Here is a 26,229-nt window from a genome sequence, read left to right on the forward strand (position 1 = left end):
TCCACTGTTATACAGATCCATATCCTTTCTGTATCTCTTAGAAAACAAACAGGCGTCTAAAAGACAATATGAAACAAAATCAAACATCTCAGAAGAGGACAAATAAACAAACAAAAAAGAGCCAAAGAAAAAACTTTAGAAGCCCATAAATATGCAGAGCCATGTTTGTACACATAGGAATTCCATAAAAACACAAAACTAGATACCATAAAATATGTTAAAAGGACATGTAAGACAAGACAAGAAAGAGAAAGAGAGAAAGAGAGAAAGAGAGAAAGAAAGAAAGAAAGAAAGAAAGAAAGAAAGAAAGAAAGAAAGAAAGAAAGAAAGAAAGAAAAAGAAAGAAAAAGAAAGGGGATGAAGGGAGGGAGGAAGTCTGTGACATAACATTATGAAACAAAGAACCTTCAAAGGTGGCTTTGAGTTCATTTTGTATTGGCCATCTATTTCTGGACATGGACCTACCCTTAAGAGTGGTTTGTTTTCCCACTGAGACTCCCTTGGAGAAACTAATTTTTCATTTGAAAGTGGTTATCAATTGAAGATAGCTTCTGGGTTAGGTATGGCTGTTTCTGTCCACTTCTTTCAGCTCTAGGACACCATCTGATGCAGACCCATGTAAGCTACCTCAGTCTCTGAGTTTATATGTGTGGCCATCAACTGAGTTTAGAATGCCTTGTTTCCTTGGTGTCTTCCATCCTCTCTGGGTCTGATACTCTTTCTAACTTCTCTACCACAGCGTTCCCTGAGCCATGAGAGAGGGGAGAGATTTAATAAAACATCCCTTTTGGGGTTCAGTGTGCCAAGGTTTATCACTCGCTTCATATTTCCTGGCTGTGGATCTCTATATTTGTCTTCATCAGCTATGAGAGGAAGCTTCTCTGATGAGTACAGCAGAATGTGGTTAGGAGTCATTTTATTGCTATGTACCTTTGGAAAACAATAGTGATGGTTTTCCCTTATTTAGTCTCAGGTTCTTGGCCATCTAAGTAGTATCAGATATTGGTTGACTCTCATGGAATGGGCTTTAAATCAAATCAGATATTGATTGGTTACTCCCACAAGATTAGTGCCATTATCACACCAGCATATCTTCCAGGCAGGTCTTCATCACAACAGGGTTGATGTTTATCTTTCTTCTTTTGTAGCATGTGGACTACCCTCCAGTATATTGAAGGCTCTAGATATCCACCAGCTCGACTTCTCAGTGTTCACCAAGTTGTATAGGTATTGTCTTCAGCAATAGGACCTTACCTTCAGTTTGTGGAGGGCAACCAATAGCCTTGGCAATAGCCTGGGTTGTTTGGGTTTTCCAATGCAACCCCTTTGGACAACAAATTGATTAGATGTATCCCATTCCTGGTCCTGGAATTAGCTTCATTAGGTGACAAGAGATGTCCAGCTGGGGCTCTGTATCCTCATTCCTTGTTGATTTCAATTAGATTACCTTCATATATGTAAATATTTTAGGAAGATTATTCTGTATTACATTTCTTTACAACCTCTCAAATGGCCCTTTGTTTTGGCTGTTTCTTCCTTTCCCTATCTACTATCCCCCTTCCCATTTGATCCTCCCCCATCTCTATTTCTCCTTCATAGGAGATGTATTTGCACCCATTCCCCAGTACCCTACTCTCTACCTATTCTCTATGACTATACTGATTGTAGCTGCTTATTAATGACTTAACAGCTAATATCCACACACAAACAAATGCATACTATGTTTGTTCTTCAGGGTTTGGGTTACCTCACTCATGATGACTTTTATAATTCTATCCATTTACTGAAGAATTCCATTATTTATTTTTAAAAGAGCCAAGTAATATTCCATTGTGTAAATATACTGTATTTTCCCTAACCATTCAACTCTTAACAGACATCTAGTGTCTGGCTATGACAGATACATCAGCAATGAACATGGTTGAACAAATGTCTCTGTAGTAGGATAGATGTCCCTTGGGTTATATATCTAAGAGCAAGTTATCTGGATGATGAGGTATTTCTCTGCCCAGCTTACTGAGAAACCAGCACACTGATTTCCATACTTTCTGTATAAGTTTTCAGTCACACCCACAATGGATGAATGTTTTCATCTCTCCTTATCCTTCCCAGCATGAGCTGTCATTTGTTTTAACGATCTTGGCCATTTGACTGGTATACAATAAAATCTCAAGTTAGTTTGATATGCATTTTCCTGGTAACCAGAGATATTAGACATTTTAAGTGCTTCTTTTATTTTATTTCTTTTGTTTTAAATAAAATTTTTTATTAAGAGATTTTCTATTCATTTTACATACCAACCACAGATTCCCCGGTTTTCCCTCCTTCCAACCCCAGCCTATGCCCCAACCCACATACCCCTATTCCCACCTCCTCCAAGGCAAGGTCTCCACAGGGACTCAGCACAGCATGGTACATTCAGTTGAGGTAGGTCCAAGCACCTCCTTCCTGCGCCAAGCCTGCCTAAAGTGTCTCACCATAGACACTAGGCTCCAAAAACCAGGCTCATGTACTAGGGACAGGTCCTGATCCCACTGCCTAGGGGACTCCTATACAGTTCAAACTGAACAACTGTCTCACTTATCTAGAGGGCCTAATCCAGTACCATGGAGGCTCCTCGGCAATTGGATCACAGTTCATTTGTTTCTACTAGTTGGCTAGTTGTCTCTGCAATTTTTCCAGTCATGGGCTCGATATTCCTTGCTCATAGAACCCTTCCTCTCTCTCATCGACTGGATTCCTGGAGCTCTGCCTGAGACTCAGCAGTGGATCTCTGCATCTGCTTCCATCAGTCACTGGATTAGGGCTCTATGATGACAGGTAGAGTATTCAGCCATCTGATCACCAGAGTAGGTCACCTCAGGTACCCTCTCAACTATTGCCACTAGTCTATGGTGGAGTCATCCTTGTGGATTCCTGGGAACCTCCCTATTTGCAGATGATATGATAGTGTATATAAGTGACCTCAAAAATTCTACCAGGGAACTCCTACAGCTGATAAACTCCTTCAGTAATGTGGCAGGATAGATTAACTCATAAAAATCAGTAGCCCTCGTACATACAAATGATAAAAGTGCTGAGAAAGAAATCAGAGAAACATCACCCTTTACAATAGCCACAAGTAATATAAAATACCATGGGATAACTCTAACTAAGCAAGGGAAAGACCTGTATAACAAGAACTTTAAGTCTCTGAAGAAAGAAATTGAAGAAGATATCAGAAAATGGAAAGATCTCCCATGCTCATGGATAGGTAGGATTAACATAATAAAAATGGTAATCTTACCAAAAGGAATCTACAGATTCAATGCAATCTCCATCAAAATCCCAACACAATTCTTCACAGACCTGGAAAGAACAATACTCAATTTTTTAGGTACTTCTTAAACAGTTGAGTTTCTTCTATTGAGAATTCTTGATTTAGATCTGTATGTCAGTTTTTATTTATTTTTTATTAAAATGTTTTCATTCATTTTACACACCAATCAAAGATCCCCCTTTCTTCCTCCCACCCCCACCTGTTTTCCCTTCTAACCCATCCCCCATTCCCTCCCACAAGAAAACAAGGCCTCCCATAGGGAGGCACACTGAGTAGAGGCAAGTCCAAGCCCTTGTCCTTGCCTCAAGGCTGCATGAGGTGTCCTATCATAGGTATGGGCTCCACAAAGCCCACACATGCACCAGAGATGGATTCTGATCCTACCACCAGGGGTTCTCCCAAGCAGATCAAGCTACACAACTGTCTCACCATGAAAAGGGCCTAGTCCAGTCCCATGTAGGCTCCACAGCCATTGATCGGACTTTCACACATTCCCTCTAGTTTGGTTTGGTTGTCCCTGCATGTTTCCTCATCATGATCCTGATGCACTTGCTCATAGAATCCCTCTTCTCTCTCTTTGACTAGACTCCTGGAGCTCTGTTTAGTAATTGGCTGTGGATCACTGCATCTACTTCCATCAGTCATTGAAGAAAACTTCTGTGATGACAGTTGGGGTATTCACCTGTCTGATCTCTGGGGCAAGCCACTTCAATTCAGGCATCCTCTCCACTATTGCTAGTAGCCCAGACTAGAGTCATCCTTGGGGATTCCTGGCAATTTCCCTAGCACTGGGTTTTTCTCTATCTCCATGATGTCTCTCTCTGTCATGGCACCTCTTTCATTACATTACCCCTCCCTCCTTGTTCCAGTTCAACCATCGTATTCCCTTATGCTCTCATCCTCTATTCATACCCTCTACTGCCCACCCCTCATCTCTAGTTTACTCATGGAGATCTCATCTATTTCCCTTTCCTGTGGCAGTCCATGCATGCTTCTTTGTATCTTCCCTGTTAATTAGCTTCTCTGGAGTTGTGGGTTGTTGCCTGATTACCCTTTGCTTTATATCTAGTATCCACTTATGAGTGGGTACATACTATGAACCTGGAAACTACCTAGATGCCCCTCAACTGAAGAATGGATTAAGAAAATGTGGTACATATACACAATGGAGTACTTCTCAGCAGAGAAAAATAATGCCATCATGAAATTTGCAGGCAAATGAATGGAACTAGAAAATATCATCCTGAGTGAGGTAACCAAGATTCAGAAGCATAAACATGGTATGTATGCCAGTTTTTAATTGGGTTGTTTTCTTGATGCCTAGTTTTTAGTTCTTTATATATTTTTGGATACTAGCTCTCTATCATACATGAAGTTGAAAAAAAAAACTTTTCCAAATCTATAGCCTGCCACTTTTTCTAAATAACATTGTCCTTTCCATACAGAAGCTTTTCTGTTTCATGAGGTCCCACTTTTAATGTTTTATCTGTGATAGCAATGTTGTATTCAGAAGTATTTTCTGTTCCAAAGAGTTGAAGGCTATTCCTCACTTTCTGTTCTAGCAGGTTCAGTATATCTTGTTTCATGTTAAGTCTTTGATCCATTTGGAATTGAGATTTGTACAGGGTGATACTGATGGATTTATCTTCATTCTTCTAAGTGTAAACATCCATTATTTAAGATTTTTTAAAATTTCATGTATAATTTTAGAATAAAATTTTAAAAGCTTCTATTCATCTTTCCATTTATTTCTTTATTAGTATAAACTATGTATTTATTCTTTAGAATTTAATTAAATACTACAGTTATTTTTTATTGTTCTATCTGGATTGGGTGCACTTTCATGTCAGGCCTTCAGTCCCCTTGTTGTGTATCTAGTTTGGTGCACACTTTTGTTTGGGGTGTATTAAACTTGTCTTTATCCACCTCTCTCTCACACACACTAGTACTAGAATAATACATTTTTCTATGTATCTTAATGCCATTATATCAGAGAATAATATTTATGTTAAAGATATAGGCAATGAATATTACATGCAAGCATATTTCAAGTAAAATTACATTATAGTAAATTGTGGAGGGTACACTAAACTTTGTAAACAAAATATCTATGACTGTTTGTAGAGTTAGGCATCCTGTGTGTATCTGTTTTAGATAATTATAGTAAAATCCATCTAAAAATGAGTCACACAGGGTTTAATCAACCTATTATTTCCAACATTCACTATCTATTCTTCTTCATACTTGACTAGACATGTATTGGCACACAGAAGGTTGTGAGGCATCTCTATGTATCAGACCATGTACCTGTCACATGCAATGCCCTGAACTCCACTTTTAGAATTGTAAAAATAAATACATCAAACACACTTGAACATATAGCACCTCCCCAGAGAACATAATAAAAAAAAAGCTGTGTGAACTGTTTGAGGCTAATTCTCAGCATGAGGATAACTATAGTTTCCTTCCCATACAACAAAGAAGGAAAAAGAAATTCAAATTGCAAAATCAGAAAATTGCTTATCAGTCATTAAAATTTTGTCATGAATGAGAAACAATGTTTTTACAAAACATTTCTAATTCTGTTGAAGAATTTGCTCTGACATTTTGGATCTCAAAGGATGCTGTTAACTGGTGAATTGATAATTTGAGTATATGTGAATGATAAATTTTCCATAAATACTATCTTCAGAGTAAATTTAAATTTACCTTTAAGAAATAGTGTTTGCCCAAAAACTTTGCTCAGCAGTAGAGTTTGAAATGTTTAGAATTAAATTGGTTCTATAGAGGTTATAATGGATCTTGTTTTCAAAAACAATATATTGGTGTCTCAAATGCTATTTAGAGTGAACAGATCCTATAATTTGAATTTGGTGGTTTGATAGTAGACTCATAGTAATTAAATTTGGTTTCTTCATATATAATCTTGGTAAAATATCAGTATTGCTATTTGTGCTACAGTCTTCAAGTCAAAAATTGCCAGGAAATAATTTAAAAAGTTACATGACTAATGTCCTGAAAAGGAGATAGATATGATTATAAACCAAAATAACATATTTAAAATAAGAACAAGACATAAGTGAGTAAAGCATTTCATTACCTTCTATTATGCCTAAACTTGTAATATTTGCTTATAACTTGTGTAGGAAGAATATTTAAAAACCGTTCATTCTAGATCCTTAATGTTATGGACTAAGAATGATAAGTACTGAATCTAAAAAGTAACATTATTAGGATTTGACCTCAAATTTCTCCCCTCATCCCTTATTTTTCACAAATGACCAATATCTGAGAATATAATATCACTAATCATTCTTGTAAGGTAACAGATACTGCTACCTAACACCTTGTGAGAACTATGCAATTGCAACTTTTCAGGGCTAGTTATAGATCTAAGAACTGATTCAGTTCATGATTTGTGAACAGACTCAAATTGTCTTATACTCTTAATTTCTAATTGAAGGTTTTCTATTTAAAATAATTGGCTTTGTAGCAATATCAAAATGTATCTGTTTATTGACTTATTCAAACAGATGTATAAAATTCAAAGTTTGGCAATGCAAAATGAATGTTCAATTTATCTCTACTTTTTCTTGACTTTGGACAAGACATATAAAGAGGTGGTGATGAATTCAGGATCTGGGGTCAGAAAACTATCTTTTCAAGATGTGGTTGGCTATATGCTGGTTGTGTTTCCATGCATAAGTATCTTCCTGTATAAGGTTATAGCTATTTTTATTTACCTATCTGTAGATGTAACCAACCATCTCATTAAATAAGAAACACAGAACCAATATAAAAGAGAAAGCCAAGAGGTCAGAGCTCAGAGCTAAAATCTCACCCTTCCTCCTGTGGTGGTCCTAGCTCTCGAAAAAAAGCTACTTCCTGTGTGTACATCTTTTCATAGTGTTTTTGTTCTGTCTTCTCATTGGTTGTAAACCCAAACATGTAATTGCCTCGTCACTGTCTGTATGTACAGCCCCCCAAGTTTAAAGGCATATGTCTCCAATGCTGGCTGTATCCCTGAACACACAGAGATCTACCTAGCTCTTCTACCAAGTGCTGGGATTAAAGGTGTGTGCCACCACTGCCACACTCTTGCTATGGCTCTAATAGCTCTGACCCCCAGGCAACTTTATTTATTAACATACAATCAAAATCACATTTCAGTACAATTAGAATACCACCATACCTTTCTAAGAGGCACATCAATACTGCTTCAATGCTGACATTCCAAAAACATTTTAACAAGTCTACTTGGACCTATTATGAAAGTTAAAACTCAGAACAAATCTCTAACAATAAAGTAAAATGTATATCTTTATTTCAACTTTAAAGTGTTTTTTTAAAGCAAATAATTTATTTTTATGTTTAAATTCACAAGGATCATATATGAAGTCAGCTCTCTATTTACCATGTGTAACCAAGGAGTTATCTAAACTATAAAGGGTAATTAAATACTTACCAGTAATATTTTAAAACACTAATACAGTGGCAATTAAACTCAATATTTCTATGTTCATGAAGAGATTGAATCAAAGTGAAAAAAGATGCCAGGACTTTGAAGGATCACAACGAGGGGCATAGAGAAGGGTTTGGAGAGAGAAAGAAAAGGAGAAAATGTAATTATATTCTAATCTCAAACTAATAATAAATACAAATTTTATATAAAAAGAAACCAAATTTCAGGGAGAATGTTAAACAACAACGGAAGCCTTTGGAGTCAAGAAAACTCAAGATTCCAGCAATATATTCTAATAAATTCTTAATAAATGAATGGAAAGCAACTGTTCAACTGTGCCTGAGAATTCTGAAAGCTTTAATAATATATGTAACACATATACATATACATATACATATATATGTGTGTGTGTGTGTGTATGTGAAATCTTTATGTGATTTACAGATGTACAAAAGTATAATTCAGGTATACACACACACACATATATATATATATATGTGTGTGTGTGTGTGTGTGTGTGTGTGTGATTTTGCTTGTGAAAATTTATATTAGTAACCTAATTTAAGAATAACTGGAACATATTTTTTTGTATAATGGCAATGTATTACTATTATCTACTTTGGAGAAAGATTAGAACTTACTTCTAAAAATCTTATACCTTTAATCTAATTCTGCTTCTTGAAATTTCACTATGGAAATGATAGTCTTCATTTCAGAATTCAGTATCATAAACAGCATGGACTCAATTGTATTTTTGTAGACTTTTGCCTCATATTAATTTTTTGGCATTCTTCTCTTACTGATCTTATGGTTATATATCACATCTTTCAATTTTGTGTTTTTATTTTGTATGTGTGTGTGGGGGGGTTGTGTTTCCTCTTCTTTTCTTCATTTTAATATCTGTTTTTTTTCTGGTTTATTGTTTGTTTGTTTGTTTTGCCTGTTTGCCTGTTTGTTCTCTAAAGAGAGAAAAAAGGAATGGAGTTGTATGGGTAGAGAGGTGACAATAATCTGGGAGAAGCTTGGGAAGGACAAACCACGTAAAAATTTATTTTCAATAAAGAAACAGCTGTTTTTCTTTTAAGGTGAATGTCACTATTAATTAATTGTATATCAAATAATAGAGGGAATTTAAATAGCATTTCATTGAAAATCTGAATGTAGGCAGTTGGTCAATCCAAGATGGCAGCTGCTGTGATCTGAACAGCTCTGAAGGACTGGGGCCGCTGTGTCCAGTGGAGCAAAGGGCTATGGCAGCTGAGCCAAATCCAGGGTCCTCCTGATAACCCCAGCTTTGTGGAGTCTGGATGAATACCAGTTTGTGGAGTGCCTGTTCCCCCCTACCAAAACCCCAGAGCCAACAAAACATAAACATTATCCCAATCCCAGTGGCTGGCAGCATCCCAGAGATCCCCCTTCCAACTTGCCTTACTTTGTTCAGCGATCCCAGATGCATAACATCCTTGTCTACAAAGACATCACACATGGAAACCAACAGATAACTGTGATCCAAAAGGTGGAAGGGGACATCTGGGCTCTACAGAAGGATGTGGAAGAATTTCTGAGCCCACAGCTGGGTGACAAGTACTCTTCAAATCAAGGGCTACTTTGATGAGCAACTTAAAGCCTGGCTTCTTGAGACAGGCTTCTGAGGCCTGATGATCAGTCCATGGCAGTGCCCTCCACAGACTGGCATCAAGAGAGGAAGTAGATTTGGAGAATCTGGAATGGGATTCAGAGCACAGGGTTTAGGACTTAGAGGTAAAGGATATTGCGATCAATCCTTGCTTCCATAAAGAGGAAAAAGACCTATGTTTAAGTGTCCAGTGTGGGAGCCCAGGCTGACAAGGGAGACATTAACTTCTGTTTCTTTATACTCTGTGGTGCATTTCTTAAGTCAGCTATTCTGGAAACAACCCATCAGGGACGTGCATCCTTGGCCTTCTGGAGCCTTTGCTATAATCCAAACTGGGCTTAGTGGTGAATATGGAAAACAACATAGACAACACAGGACAATGACATGGACTGCAATGGACAAGACAGACAAAAATATCTTAGATTCTGAGTGCTGTAATAGGTAGGGTTGGGGACATCAGCCTGCTGGCCTGGAATCAGCTATGTTGAGGTTTGAAGACAAGAAAATGAAGGCTTTGCACTCCTGCTGTCCCTTCCAATATCAGCCACTTGTCCAACTCCACCATTAAATTGGTTAGCAGTGTTCAGATCCTGGCTATCCTGCTTGACTTCAGACCGAAGGTAGAAGAGATATCAGCCTCTCAGAGCTCAGGTTTTCCACGTGTAAGATGAAAGCATGACTAGTTGTTAAATATCTTGGCATCTGCATTACAGGAGACCACAGACCATAAGTCTACGGGCTAGGCAAGGGAAAGAATCCCTGCCCTAAGTTACAAGCCCCACCAGTCATTAATGCAAGTTTTTATTTGACTGTATATACAATTTAAGCTGTTAAAATTTGTACAACATTTACAAATTTAAAAAAAAGAAAATCTGAATGTGAAATTGTAGCTGAAACTGCAGATAAGAGGTAACCTTTTGAGACTATTTGGTAAGAATTAATTTTAAGATGTTTCATTTAGAAGTATTAAAAATGAAATGTAAAAACTGTTAATGAGTCAGGCATGTCCATGGTCCAAACAACCTAGTCATAAGTCTGGGAACTATTTACTACAATTTCCATATTTCATGTAGCCAAATCTTTCCAGTTGTTATGATTTTTCATGATAGATAGCGAGAATCACAACAATGATCCATTTCTATAGGTTAAAATTAAACTCACCCTTGTGAAGGAGGACAGTTGGGAAGGTGACTTCAAGACCCTAGGCACAAATAGCTTAACATCTCAAATGTGATTGTACTTTTCAGAGTTAAGGGTATCAAGTTGTTCTTCCTAATACTTAACTAATAATATCCATGTGAAAGTCTGTAGAATTTCCAAAAAAATTCACTCTATTATTCTGTGACTTCTATAAGCCTATTATCAGAGCTGGTTATATTTTATATTCTATTGAGAATCACATGAAGTTGTTGTAATGCAAAGGCACATTATAGAAGAATAAAAAGAACACAGCCTACATTGAGACATCTTTCTCTGTTAACCACAGTTATTTGTGATTTTCACTGTCTAGAGAGTATACGGATTTGGACAAAGGATTACATGGGATAATTATAGAACACAAATCTCAATCTGATTTAAGATTTCTTTGAAACCATCTTATATTTTCACAAAATCCTGAAAGCTATAGCAACTGAACACAAGATTGTTATCATCTGCTTTATTTAGCTGAAGTAGATTAAGCCAAGTTTGCACAGCAGAAAAGGGCCCCAGGCAGTAGGGTCAGGATCTATCCCAAGTGCATGAGCTGGCTTTTTGGAGCCCGTTACTTGTAATGGGACACCTTTCACAGTCTTGATGCAAGATAAGGGGCTTGAACCAGCCTCAGCTGAATGTACCAGGCTTTGCTGACTCCCCATGGGAAGCCTTATGTTTTCCAAGGAGGGCATGGGTGGTGGGTTGCAGAGAACGCTGGGAGGGAGCACAGAGAGGGAAGAGAGGGGGATCTGTGGTTGGTATGTAAAATGAATAAAAAAATTCTTAATAAAGAAATCATGGAAAAAAATATGGTCAAGAAACTGTGAGATGACACTTCTAAACATAAACATAAATTATGTCATTTCAGGTGACTTGCCTTTTCTGTCTACACTGAACCATGGATAGAAGAAGCAGTAACATCACAGCTTTTATTCTATTGGGGCTTTCCCAAAATAAGAACACTGAAGTCTTCTGCTTTGTGTTCTTTTTATTTTGCTACCTTGCTATTTGGATGGGCAATGCACTCGTATTGGTTTCTATCACATGCACTCAGCTCATTGACCAACCCAAGTACCTATCACTTTCTGACCTCTGCTACACATCCACAGTGACCCCTAAATTAATGACTGACTTACTGGCAGAAAGGAAAATAATCTCCTATAATAATTGCATGATACAACTCTTTACAACTCATTTATTTGGAGGAATCGAAATCTTTATTCTCACAGGGATGGCCTATGACCGATATGTGGTCATTTGCAAGCCACTGCATTACACCATAATCATGAGCAGGCATAGGTGTAACATAATTATCATGGCTTGTTGCACTGGGAGATTTATGCACTCAGCCAGTCAGCTTCTTGTCACTGTCTTCTTACCATTTTGTGGCCCAAATGAAATAGATCACTATTTCTGTGATGTGTACCCTTTGTTGAAATTGGCCTGTTCCAACACACACATAATAGGTCTCTTAGTCATTGCTAACCCTGGCTTAATTGCTTTAGTGACTTTTGTTGTTTTGATGTTGTCTTATTTTTTCATATTGTATACCATAAGGGCATACTCTGTGGAGAGCAGAAAGAAAGCTCTGTCTACTTGCAGTTCCCACTTAACTGTTATAGTCCTGTTTTTTGGACCTGCTCTATTCATTTATATCAGACCAGCTACCACCTTCCCGGAAGATAAAGTGTTTGCTCTTTTGTACACCATCATGGCTCCCATGTTCAACCCTCTGATCTATACCCTGAGAAACACAGAGATGAAGAATGCCCTACAGAAAGTCTGGGGCCATCAAGTGTTTCTGAAAGGAAGATAAATTTCTGAGCTATGTCTGTTTTCCATGACTGGTTCCAGAAGTCAATGCATGTAAGATCTATTGTCATTTTCTTATTCTGTGGGAAGATAAATGCGCAGATAGCACATCTGCTCTCCTGAATTATGTTTCTCCATGGACCCTTCATCAATAAACTGGGTATTATCTCACATAAGCCTTTTTGTACGTTACTTCATCATTAGGACTATATTCTGGCAATGAAATAAGCTTTGTTTAAAAGCAATATATGTTTTTTTTTAATTTTTAAAGAATTTCATACAAAGGATCTTGACTGTATCCACATTTCCCTCAAGTTCATCCCAGATCCAGTCCCTTGCCTCCCTCCCCATTTTATGTTCTTGTTTGTTTGTTTTAAGAAGGAATGTTCTCACATTGTCCTAGTCCTCTGGCTCTTACTATCTTTGCACACCATGTTTGTGATGTTCCCTGAGATTCTACTGTTGGCATTGTGCTATAATAGATTATCTGGGGGCAGGGAATCCAAGGTCTGCTGGTGTCTATAATTCCACCACTTATGCTTTCTGTAATGGTCTCTGTCTGCTGCAAAAGAAGCATCCTTGATGATAGGTGGGAGATACACTTTCTGTGGCTATAATGATAAGTATTTTAGAATTCAGGGAGAAATATTACTGATTTAGTAGATGAGTAGTAGTAGGCTCTCATCTACGTTCCATAGCCTCATTGTCCATGGATGGTTGGCTAAGTTTACGGTGTAAATGAATTCTTATCATGTGGACCTTAAGTCCAACTAGGTGATAGTTCATTCCCCCTGGATACAAGTGTCACTACTGCAGCTTTTGGATTATTCTGTCATTCTGTTAAATTTTGTGGTTTGTAGATATTACAGAAGAATAGGACTGTTTATTGCTATTCACTGTTAGTAGAATGCATGGCTCCTCCTGAAACTATAAGAGTTAGTCCTGAGTGAAGAGGTTACCATGTCAGATATAGATCAATTTCTTCAAATCCTGTGCCCAAAGAGTGTGGTGTCTTCAGAAATTCAGTTTTATTTTCTTTTTCTGAAAGACACTAAGAATCATAGCAGTGATGTATATTGTCTGGGGTTTCTGGGATCTTGACCAGAAACTCAAATGGAGGTTTCCAATTCCTGATACTTGGGTTTTTATAAGAAAGTCTATAGTTTTAGGAGGAGCATTCTCCTCCCAGCTGACATACCTTCATATATCATATAGATATGTATGTATGTATGTATCCGTAAACATAGCCATCATAAAAAGTTTTACACAACATTTCAATAGAAATGAGTTAAATGTAGTTGAAGTTTTCCTGGTCCCAACCACCTTCCATGACCCTGCAGTCCCACAGCTGCTCAAACCCAAATGAACATACAGAGGCTTATATTAATTATGAACTGTATGGCCTAATGGCTCAGGCTTCTCACTAGCTAGCTCTTTCCTCTTAAATTAACCCATTTCTATGAATCTAAACTTTGCCACATACCTTGTGACTTACTGGTAATTTACATCTCGCTTCTTCTGGCTGCAGCTAGCACTGTCTCCCTGTTCTCTCTAGTTGGAATGTCCCACTAACCTTATTCTGCCTCACCATTGGACAAAGAGCTTTATTTATTGATTAAACAGAGCAACACATATTCACATAATACAGAATGATATCACCCATCATTTTCCCTCGTTTCTTTTCAAAAATTGTTTTAACTTTAACATAGTGAAATTATATATAACAAAACAATTATCCAGCAAGAATTATAGTTATAATATCTAGTCTATTTGTGTTTGGCAAAATTAAAGAAGATATCCTATCTATCCTATATTTGTAAGTCTAAGGTTTCATATCTATCTTTTCATAACCAAGAAAAACCACAATTATAACTATCTAGTCTACCACTACATCAAAGACTCCAGAAGTATATAATATTACCTAAGTAAACAGGAAGAACATTTTAAGCAACTTCTAACATCTAGAATGACAGAGACAGCTTGCTAACTGAACAGTCATCCAAAGTTCCTCTACAACATTGGGACATCCATTCTTCAGTTTACAGGCCTAGAGTCTCTCAGTCATTTCTCTCTGTGTCCTGTAGAATGTCTTGCAGTTTCTTCTGAAAAGCAGGAACCTGAAAGACCATCTTATCTTGCAATGTTCAGTTGTCACCTTCCTATGGGTCCTGCATGTCCACTTTATACAACATACTGTCAAGCAGTGGATATAAGGGTACTTTTATGCCCAGTGGCTAACTTTTGCCACAAAGAAGGCAAACTCCACAAAGTTTCTTCAATGCCCTTTATCTTCTCTAAAGTAGATTGTGGCTGCCAGGAGCAGACATGTCTCATTGTCCAGAAAAGTCTAAGTTTTTAAAACATTTTCAATGCCATATTCTGTAGGTCTTTGAAGTGATTGAATATTGTCTACCTAATTGAATTATATCTATGTGTATCTAGAAAACTTAACAGGACTATAAGTTTGACTATCATAGAAGACTAATTATTAATCTATATTTCTTAATTATCCAATACTATTTAAATGAGCCGCACAAACATAATACCTTAAACAAGAGTAGAAATATACAGTGTAGCAAATTGACTTTTAATTTGTAATGAACTAAAATATATAGCAATGTGAAACATTTTAAACAAGTTGTTAAAAAACAAAAAAGTAGATTCAATTATCTTTCCTTTTATCTATCATATCTCCATCCTTTATTTCTATATCATATCCCCCTTTCTTCTTTTAGAAGTATATTGACTATGACCAATAACAATTTGTAACCAACAACCTAAACAATGACAAACATTCATAATCTATTTTGGGGAATGTGGGCATAGCGTTCTAGGTTACTTCTTAGACAGGTGGCTGTGGGTTCTATAAGAAAGAGCTGCATAAGTCATGGAAAACAAGCCAGTAAGCAGTACCTCTCCATGGTCTCTGCTTTAGTTTATGTCTGTAATTTCTGAATGAGTTCATTCCTGGTTCCCTCAGTGATGGACTCTAAACTGTAAGATATAGTAAACCTTTTTTTCCAAGGTTAGTTTTGGTCATGATGTCTTATCACAGCAACACAAAGCAAACAAGGATAGCAACCTTTGAATTTTAAAAGCTATTATAAACAGTAAAGCCATAGAATACTGTGCATAAAGACTCATGTGCTGCTTATGAATTTATATGCACAGCATTTTTATGTAACCAACAACTAAGTTAAGAAGCAGGTGTTAGCATTCCATAAGAAGTTCACTTTGTTTCTTTTAGGAATTGATATATTCTAAATTTAAACACAAATTTCATCTACTCTACAAATAATTTGGTTGACATGTCCTTATGTATTTATGCCTAAGAATAGCACAAATTACACAAGTTGTATAAGGAAAAATCAGGAGCCATCTTGAGAGATGCTTTCCCCTCCTCTCCTCCAAAGGTATTTGCTGTCCAGCAGTTTTAGAAGTGATCAGAAGTTTGATTTACAAGGCTAGGACAATAAAGCTATGTATCCTGTACTTGGCAAAACAAGATATGGGGAGTGATGGGTTCAACTGAAAAGAAGTTGACCTTAGAGGAGAGTAGGACTTGAACAAAAAATCTGAAAGTATATATCCTGGGTTCAACAGAAGCAGGGCATAGGGAGTAAAAATTTATGTCTCTGTAGATACCCTGAATCCTGTTAGCCATAAGTAACCTCATGGTTATAGTTCAGCCAGTAACTTCAAAGAACTGCCTCAGCCAGGCAGTGGTGGTGCATGCCTTTAATCCCAGCAATCAGGATGCAGAGGCAGGTGGATCTCTGGGAGCTCCAGGCTGGCTTGGGCTACAGAGTAAGTTCCAGGACAGGCTCCAAAGCTACACAGAGAAATCCTGTCTCAAAAAGCCAAAAAGCCAAAAAGCCAAAAAGCCAAAAAAAAAAAAAAAAAAAAAAAAAAAAAAAAAAAAAAAGAACTGCCCTTTCTAGACCCCATGTGCAATCCCAAGCTGCATGTAAACTTCTCCTATATAAACAACTTAAAGTGAGAGCTCAGGGCCCTCCTCCTTCACCCGCTGTGTCAGGTATTGGATGGTAGGCCAAGCTTGCTTGTTTTGTCATTAAAATCCTCTGTGTGCTTGCATCAGATATTGGCTCTGTGGTAGTCTTGCTTGGAAGTCTTGTAACCTGGGCATAACAGTTAGAATCTATCTTATTATTATAAGATAGCTTGTGAGAATTGTTCTTTATAAATCAGAGTCTATTATATTGTTCCAAGACAGTCTATAAGAATCATACCACATAAATTATAATCTATTGTCTTATTATATAATAGTTTGTGAGAATCATTTCTTGTGCTTGTGAATTGTCTGTTATTTTCACTAATGGATATGAAGTTGTAATAAAAAGTCACAGTCTAATCTTCTCAAGTCTCTTGTTGCAGGGTGTTTCTGTAGCACTCCATTTAGGGTTGCTATATATTTCAATACTCTTTCTTTGTATATCACTGATATAAAGTAGAATGTATTCATTTGAAAAGACTGAAAAATTCAGAGAAAATTGCTAGGATGACTAAAATAGGAGATTTATGCAGATGTAAGCAAGTTAGCATGTCTAAGATTGAAGCAATTGGTTATGGTGTATATTAATGAATACAAACATTGCTAACAATTCTGTGGGGTAAAAAAGCAGAGAACTCTGGAAGTATCCACATATGCAATGGAGACAATGACAAATCAAATGAAACAACCTCCCTGGAATACTTTATATGGTTATGTTAACAATATTAACACCCAGATTATCACCATTGGTTAATCTAATCAAATACTGTCTTCTATGCATCAGAAGTGGTTGTTTGTAATATTTAAAAAAATAAGTCAGTCCTGAAACAACTCAAAAGCAAACTTTTCTGTAAATGCTTCCTGTAAGTGAAGGGATGAGTCATTAATAAGATGAGCTAATGCTCACAATAGCAGTAGACTCACATAGTCAAATGCACAGAGTGTAAAGATCAGACCTCAGGACTGGTGGAATGTCTCAATGGGTAAAGGAACCAAACCACCAAGTTTAATGACCTAAGCTCTTTTTCTGGACCCACATAGTGAAAAGAGATATGTGATTTCCAAAGTTGTCCAATCATCTCTATTTGCACACCTTGGCAAGTGTGTGTTCACACAAAGAGACACATAAGCAACAAACAAATGCAATAAGGAGACTTGTTTTTGATACAAAATGAAAAACATTAAATATATGAAGAGTGAAAGATTACATCCTTAGATTCTATAGAAAATAAAGGTATTATAAGGGAGGATTATAAACAGCTCAAGACCATACTGGAAAACTGATGATGCCAAGTTTGAAGTCCATGTTAAAAAATGGCACAATTGTTTTCTCACATATTAGGAAAATTGCTTAAAATGTCAGCATGCATGAAAAATAAAACACAACAAGCTTTTTCTCAGTTAAGATTTTATGACAGTTTCTCAGAAAACAGGGCCTCAATCTACCACAAGACCCAGCTATACTACTCTTAGGCATATACCACAAGGATGATCCATCATACCACAAGAATACATGGTCAACTATGCTCATAATAGCTTTATTGGTAATAGCCCAAGCCTGGAAACAACCTAAATGTCCCTCAACTGAGGAATAATAAAGAAAATGTGATACATTTACAAAATGGAATATTACTCAGCTGTTAAAAACAATGATATCAGGAAATTTGAAGGCAAATAGATGGAATTACAAAAAATCATCCTGGGTGAGGTAACCCAAACCCAGAAAGACAAACATGGTATATACTCACTCATAAGTGGATATTAGCTGTAAAATACAGGATAATTATTGAATACTCAGGATTTCGGGATTGCACTAAGTCAGGTATGAGATATCTGAGGGGAAAAAAATCTACGTACACTATGCACTAATATCTGTTAACTTTATTCCTCAAAGACAAAATTCTATCAAAATGGCTATAGCTGTTAGGCATTCAGATTGACAATAAATATATATATACATCAAGCTCTTTATCTGTCTACTTTATTTCTCTGTGATGAAATTCTGTTCCCATAACTTCAGTTCTGTCCAGTTCCCTAGCTCATAGTCCTGCTAATGACTAAACTCCTATGCTTCCAACCTCATCTTTGTCCTCTGTTTCCTCATTCTCCATTCCACTACTCTCTACTCCCGGCACTCAGAAATCTCTACCCAAGATCTCCTTACCCTCTACAGATTTGGAAATATTTGGGCATGCAAGAATTTCATAGTAGAAAACAGCTGAAATATTAAAGCCTGGATAGTATCAAACATTCATAATAAACGGCTTGCCTTTTGATTGACCCTTGGCTTGTCAAAGTATAGCTTTAATACACAGCTGAATCTCTATAATATATTCTTGCCGCCCACAAGAGTTAAAAATGCTATAATCCACAGACCATGAGAAACTAGATAACAAAGAGTGTTCATGGGGAATGCCTGGATTTCCCTGGGAAGGGGAAATAGAAGAAATTTCATGATTGGACTGTAGCAAGTGGGGATGAGAACATGATCAGGTTGTGGGGGCAGAGGACAAGACCACCGAAAGAGACTACTAAAAAGGGAAGTCATTTCAAAATCAAGGAAAAGCCTAATGCAAGAAAATCTCCCAGGAATCTATAAAGATGACTCCAGCTAAGATTCCTAGCAATAGTTGATACATAGCCTGACCTGGCCATCTTCTGTAAGCAGGCAGCACTTCAAGAAGGGGGATTGGGACACCAACCCAGCCACACAACATTTGACCTACAGCCTGTCCAGCCTATGGGAAGTGCTGGGGAAAGGTTGACCCAGAGATTGAGGGAGTGGCTAACTAATGACAGGTCTAGACTAACACCCATGGCACAAATAAACCTATATCTGACTGCCTGAAGTACCAGGACCTGTAGCTGAAAGTTTTCCTGTGTCCTGCCCAGTCTGCAGTGACTCTGACCCAAGTAACACACAGAGGCATATATTAATTAAAACTACTGGGCCATTAGTTCGGGCCTATCACTGACTAGCACAAACACTTAAATTCAACCCATTTCTATTAATATCTGTATGTTGCCACATGTTACGTGGTTTTACCTGTGTGCCATTACATGCTGCTCCCTGGGTGGCAGCTGGCAAATCCTGACTCAGCCTTTCTGTTCCCAGAATTCTCCTTGACTGCTTATCCCACCTATACTTCCTACCTGGCTACTGGTCAACCACCATTTTATTAATCCAGTATACAAAGGCATTATTCCATAGCTTAGAACCTCAGGCTGGATGACACAGAGACCTAAGATACAAACAAACACAACAGGAGGGAAAAAATGCCAATGTGATAATGCCTAATGATATTCTGCTATACTCATAGATTGATGCTTAGCCCCATTTTCATCAGAGTAGCTTCATCCAGCAATTGATGGAAACAGATGAAGAACCATAGGCAGACATTAAGCTGAGCTTTGGAGAATCCTACAGAAGAGGAAGGATTGTAAGAGCCAGTTAAGGACACTACAAGAAAACTCACAGAATCAACTAATCTGGGTTCATAGGGTCTCACAGGGACTGAACTGACAATGAGGGAGCCTGCATGGGACTGTCCTAGGCTCTCTGCATACACTTTACAGTAGTGTAGAGTAGTTACAGTTTTATGTTCCAGTGCAAGAGAACTGAAAATTTATGTGCACATGAATTGCACAAAAATGTTCACAGAAGTATTATTCATAATAGTCATAAGCTGGCAATACAAATATCCAAATATCTACAAGGTAATGATAAAAGAGTAGCATATCACTTGGTACTAAATAAGAACAAGTCACCCATAATGCAACTGCATGGTAAATTTCCAAAACATTATACTACAAAAATAAAATAGACACATAAAATTATATCATTTTTATTCCACAAACAAAGCTCTTTCCTAGTTGCCACCTATGATATGGATATTTTGCATGTGAACCAAAGAGAAAATTAAGCTGTCATTGAGGGTCCCCACAACTCTGACAAAAGCTGTATTTTTTTTTATTTTGTACTTTTTTATTCTCTGTATTATTTTTATTTTCTGTCAATCACTTTTTAATGGATCTTGGGTACTGTTGGACACTTAGCTGTCTGTGGGTATATACACTCATAAGTTTTCTAGTGAATTAGTTTGTTGCAATTCAGTTCTGCTCCAAATCTGTCTTCTGTCTCCAGTCTTCCTTATTTCTTTTGTTTGTTTGTTCATTTAAATCAGAGTCAGGGTCTTACTATGTAGCTGTAGCTGACCTCGAACTCTCTATATAGACCAGGATAGCCTTGAACTCATAGAGAACAGTATGACTCTGTCTCCCAAGTGGTAAGATTAAAGGTGTATTATCTTGTTTGGCCAAGTACTTTAAGAGTGACTATTTCTCAAAGCTGGGCAGTGGTGGCACACGCCTTTAATCCCAGCACTCGGGAGGCAGAGCCAGGCGGATCTCTGTGAGTTCGAGGCCAGCCTGGTCTACCAAGTGAGTTCCAGGAAAGGCACAAAACTACACAGAGAAACCCTGTCTTGAAAAAAAAAAAGAAAAAAATAAGAAAAAGAACAAAAGAAAAAAAGAAGGAAAAAAAAGAGTGAATATTTCTCTACTTATTTTTCTTTATATATAGCTTTTTTAGTTTGTTAGAAATAGAGCAATTCTTCTAAACAATAAGATAAATTGGGTTATATAATAAACATATTATTTAATATATGTATCAATGTATATTAATTTAAGTAATAAAGTTATAATCAAAATATTAATTTTTTAAACTTTTTTTCTGGATTATGGCTATGAGCTGAGCATTGATTAAGCTTTAACTTTAAAATAGTCACTTAGCTTTAATTTTAACTGAAACTAGAATTTAAAGTGCTTTTTAGGTTTGCAATGTTATTTTGACCATAGAGTAAGTCTCTGGGAATATATTCTCCCCAAGGTCATTACAGTTTTTTTTTTCCCTCTCCTTAACTAGACTACATAAGAAGTAGAAGAAGGCGCATTTTTTGTCAAAGGCATAATGCCTAGGCAGATTTCGGTAAATGAGAAGATCTAAAACAAGGAAGATTAAGTTCTGTCATCCTATTTTTAGGAGAACAAGGATTCCCTGATCATCATTATTTATAATTACTTAGGATTACTACACTATCTAAGGAGAAGAAAAAAAATTCATGTGAGTCCAAGCCCATTTGAAAATTATCAGCAAGATTTGTCTTTCTTCTCAAACTAAGGACATGAAGTTTGTGGAAGGAGGTGGGTTGTCAACTGTTTTCCATTTATAATAAAATTTAAATACCCTGTATTTTTAAGAAAAGAAAGTATGAGATTATAATGACAATGTTAACAGAATGACATATCTGTATGTATGGTGCCTTAGAGATAGTGAATTATAACTGGTAATAAGAAAATGCTAGTCATTGGAATGAACATCAAGTCTGAAATGTTGAAAAATGGAGAAGGAGGTTTTTAGATGCACATTGTCTTAGAGAAAGAGTGCTTCCCCTCCTCCTCAGTGCTTTAGACAGTGCAGGAACAGTATCAAGTTTGTGTGTAAGTATCTATCTGTTCTAGATAAACAAATCAACAGGAACAGTAATAGTTACTCTAAACTTCTCAAGTAGGAGCTCATTAGTTTTGAATAATTTCTATTTTTAAAATCAGTAAGATGCCAAAAGAATCAGTTCATAAAACCTTTGGATTGAACTTAATTCCAAATCTGATTAGAAGACCACTGTTCCCTTGTCCACTTTCCCCTTTTATTTGCAATACACAAAAGGAGACAGATGTATAGTGATTGTTCTACAACTCTAGGACAAATACCTGAACACTCACAGCACACATGGCTTATCAGAATCTCTTGGTTGGCCTGCTCTTTCTGCAAAAGACAGCTGAATTTGCAACATTCTGTGGCTGAAAGAATTAAACATAGTGGACCTTGAGAGATGCATTCACAAGCTTACCACCACAGGGATCACTTATGCTGTGCATTGATTTGAGAAAGGATCTTGAAACCTCTATTAATCACAGCTTATCTACGTTTGCTTTCCCATATCAATGATACCCATTAGAATGCTGTAACTCTACTGCTAAAGATACTTCTATTGAAATCAAATTTGTCCTCTCTGGAGAGTCATTCCAGCCCAATAGAATGATAACCTCTCTCAGAAATTATGAATTCAAAGTCATCCACATAAAGCAGTATGGTGTAGCTAATATGAAACAGGACATATGAGGATGCATGAAGAAAAGCTGATGTTAAAGTGCAGAGCATTTCCTCTTTTGTTTTTCTTTTGTTTTTCTCTTTGTTTCATATAGGCATTTAAATATCAAGTTAAGGAAATTATGGAGTAATCCTGGAGTGACCCCTATTGCAGCTGAAGAAATTATCTGGGATCTTGATCAAGCTGGCAGAGCTGGCTTCATCTACAGAAGATTCTTCTATTATCATTAATTATTACCATATTGATGCATATTCTCTTAACTTTGTCTCTTCTTCAGGATTTTGTGGTTTTTCTATGCTTACAGGAATGATTTACTTTCATTGTAGAAGTGACAATTTATGAAAAATAATAATACCTTAAAAGTTTATTATATTACAAATAAATTAAGGGAGGTCTCATAAAATTAACTGATTCATTTGGCTTAAAGTGGGATTATTACAAGTTCAAATATGTCTAATTTAAGACTCTTTCTATAACACTACATAATGATATTGAACTCTGAGGTCAGATGAGAGGCCATAATTTCACTTCAAGATGACCCAATTTTTAGGGGAAGGGAAGTCTGAAGAAGTCACTGGGGCTGCGCTACTTGTAAATTCTGAGCAGATGTGACACTGAGACTGGGCAGTGTGAAGCAGAGAAAATCTGAGAAAACATTCTCATTTCCATATAAAAAATGCAGCAAGCATTTGCTGATACTTCAGAGGGAAGTCTGTTTATCTTATACAGAAGATCCAAGTACATTAGAAGCTGTGTATAAACCTTACAAAGAAGAGGAGGGAGTTCTTCAGGTGTCATATGAGTCTGGAAGAATTGGCCTTATGCCTTTGGACTTCACTTCTTATCTGAACTCAAAAGAGCATGGGGATATAACACTGAGGTAAGCTTATCAGAAGAGATACATTTAAACTGAAGCCTGAGTATGGAAGACATAAGGGCTCACCTTCCAAGTCCAGCCACTTTAATTTTTCATTGGTTAAAGAGAAATGAATGTTGATGGTCTTTTTCATTTTTATTTCAGGTAATTTAACGTACTTTTGGGAATATGGCTTCAAGATTTTATCCCATAGAAGTAAACAATGTCACTGAATTCATTTTCTTGGGTCTTTCTCAGAACCCAGAAGTTGAAGAAGTATGCTTTGTGGTGTTTTCCTTCTTTTACATGCTCATAATCCTGGGAAACCTCCTCATTATGCTCACAGTTTGCACTGGCAATCTTTTCAAGTCCCCCATGTATTTTTTCCTCAACTTTCTATCTTTTGTGGACATTTGCTACTCCTCAGTCATAGCACCCAAGATGATTGTTGACCTATTAGTGAAGAAAAAAACCATCTCTTATGTGGGGTGCATGCTACAACTCTTTGGGGCTCATTTTCTTGGTTGCACTGAGATCTTCATTCTTACCGTCATGGCCTATGATCGATATGTGGCCATCTGTAAACCCCTGCACTACATGACTATCATGGACCGGGACAGATGTAACAAGATATTGCTGGGAACATGGGTGGGTGGATTCTTTCACTCCGTTATCCAAGTGGCTCTGGTGGTACAGCTCCCCTTTTGTGGACCCAATGAGATTGATCACTACTTCTGTGATGTACACCCTGTCTTGAAACTTGCCTGCACAGACACCTACATTGTTGGTATTGTTGTGACAGCCAATAGTGGTACCATTGCACTGGGCAGTTTTGTTATCTTACTAATCTCATATACAGTTATTTTGGTGTCTCTGAGAAAGCAGTCAGCAGAAGGAAGACGCAAAGCTCTCTCCACCTGTGGTTCCCACATTGCTGTGGTCATCATCTTTTTCGGTCCCTGTACTTTCATGTATATGCGGCCTGACACTACCTTCTCAGAGGATAAGATGGTGGCTGTATTTTACACCATTATCACTCCTATGCTGAACCCTCTGATTTACACTCTGAGAAATGCAGAAGTAAAGAATGCAATGAGGAAACTGTGGGCTAGAAAGGTTTCCTGGCAGACTACAGGAAAATAGCTGAGAGTTATCATTTAACTTGGCAAACTTCAATTTCTTCAGCCTTGACTAATGCCATTGCTTAGTGAAACAATAACAGAAACCTCACAGGATTCAGGAGAGAGATGATGGGGCACTGGGTTATACATAAGTAAGGTATGATAATCATGATCATACTCTCATATTTATGTTCAGGTAATTTTCAGAAATGTGAGTAAAAACAACTTCCCTTATTCAGTCATAAGAGTCATATAAAATTATTGCTGTCTCTTCTTCCTACTTAATTATTTTAAGTTGAGAGCATGACAATGAAATACTTAAGGCTGTTTCTAGGGTTTAGAAATGTGGTATTTAAGTTGGGTGGTGGTGGCACATTAAAGGTGGCCTTTAATCCCAGCACCTGCTAAGCAATGGGATCTCTATGAGTTCCTTGCCAATGTATTCTATAGAGCAAGTGTCAGGACAGCCAGGGCTACATAGAGAAGTCCTGTCTTAAAAAAATGAGAAAAAAATATTTACCTATTAAGCCTTCAATGTATGTATATTGCATAAAGGATTATACATCCAAGGCAATATCTTCTTAATAGATTTCAGAAAACAAGAATATCAAGCTTCACAACATTGAAACTGTGGTACAACTAGCAAAGAATGTAAAAAAAATATTTGGAACACAAAAAAATCTGTTTTAATCATTTGGTTTTGCTAAATAGTGTTTCCATTCATTATTAGTCATTTTCTTTTAGTCCAGCAATTAGAATATTAGATTGACTGATCTGTAACATCTCTCTTCTGATACCATTCCATTTATCCCATTATCATTTTAGATAGATCTCTGAGTATAACATTTCCCTTTACTGGGATCAACACACTGATATTTATTTTACTAGAGTAAATATTGAGTATAAATGTGCCTTTACCATTGTTTCCTTGTATTTTGCTAAAATAAAACTATCCAGCTACTATTTCTTCCTATACATAAGTTTTAATTATATTGAGAACGGAACATAAATGTTACTCCCTGGAAAGCCTGTATTGCCTAAGAATAACATTGGTGTATTCATATGATTAAATGTTAACAAAATAAACAATATGTTTACTGGATAGGCCTGAAAACTTAGCACTAAGAGGTATGTGTGTATGTGGGCCTGGCGGAGGTGGGGGTGGGGTGAGGGAGTCAGGATGAGAATCCAGATTTCAGAGTCAATCTCAGCTGCATAGCAATTTATGGGCAGCCTAGGAGAATGAGACCTTGTTTCCTGCTTTCCTTCACTTTCCTGAGTAAGACACTCCCAGCAAAGGTTTCTTTCTCTCTATGTAAATAGAATTTGAAACGACTATATCTTCCTGCATCCTTTCCATTATATTTTTCATTCTTCTTGTTATAGTTCTAAATTCCCTATTTTTTTTAAGCAGGACATAAATAGTTCTGTCTTTTAGAAATAAAAAACAAATTCTACCTAAAATCTTTGTCATCTTGTGGATCCCTTTTGCAAATTAGTTCCTGACCTTTAAATGTGTCTTTTTCACAGAGGATGGAGATACTTGAAGGGCTTTCAAGTCATCTTTCTTGTAGAGGAGACTGTGGTACAGATAGTGAGCATCAGAAATATCACGTTTGAAGGCCAGAGAACTCGAACTCACTCTCT

The 26,229-nt window shown here is 36.9% G+C and overlaps 2 protein-coding genes and 1 pseudogene across 2 annotated transcripts; all 3 read left to right on the forward strand.

The window, feature by feature from the left end:
• The first annotated feature begins 8,963 nt into the window (after positions 1 to 8,963).
• On the forward strand, positions 8,964 to 9,524 carry LOC143272710 (large ribosomal subunit protein mL49 pseudogene; annotated as a pseudogene).
• A 1,985-nt stretch (positions 9,525 to 11,509) lies between these two features.
• LOC102917213 (olfactory receptor 4P4-like) lies at positions 11,510 to 12,427 on the forward strand. Its single transcript, XM_076568681.1, has one exon. The coding sequence runs from the start codon at positions 11,510 to 11,512 to the stop codon at positions 12,425 to 12,427; it is 918 nt and encodes a 305-aa protein (XP_076424796.1).
• Positions 12,428 to 22,049: 9,622 nt separating this feature from the next.
• Positions 22,050 to 25,629, forward strand: LOC102916905 (olfactory receptor 4S2-like). The gene is made up of 2 exons (XM_076568682.1): positions 22,050 to 23,485; positions 23,627 to 25,629. The coding sequence occupies exon 2, from the start codon at positions 23,651 to 23,653 to the stop codon at positions 24,602 to 24,604; it is 954 nt and encodes a 317-aa protein (XP_076424797.1). The 5' UTR covers positions 22,050 to 23,485; positions 23,627 to 23,650; the 3' UTR covers positions 24,605 to 25,629.
• Positions 25,630 to 26,229: the final 600 nt, after the last annotated feature.

The sequence above is a fragment of the Peromyscus maniculatus genome, chromosome 4 (assembly GCF_049852395.1).
Source record: "Peromyscus maniculatus bairdii isolate BWxNUB_F1_BW_parent chromosome 4, HU_Pman_BW_mat_3.1, whole genome shotgun sequence".
In the NCBI taxonomy this organism is placed as follows: Eukaryota; Metazoa; Chordata; class Mammalia; order Rodentia; family Cricetidae; genus Peromyscus; species Peromyscus maniculatus.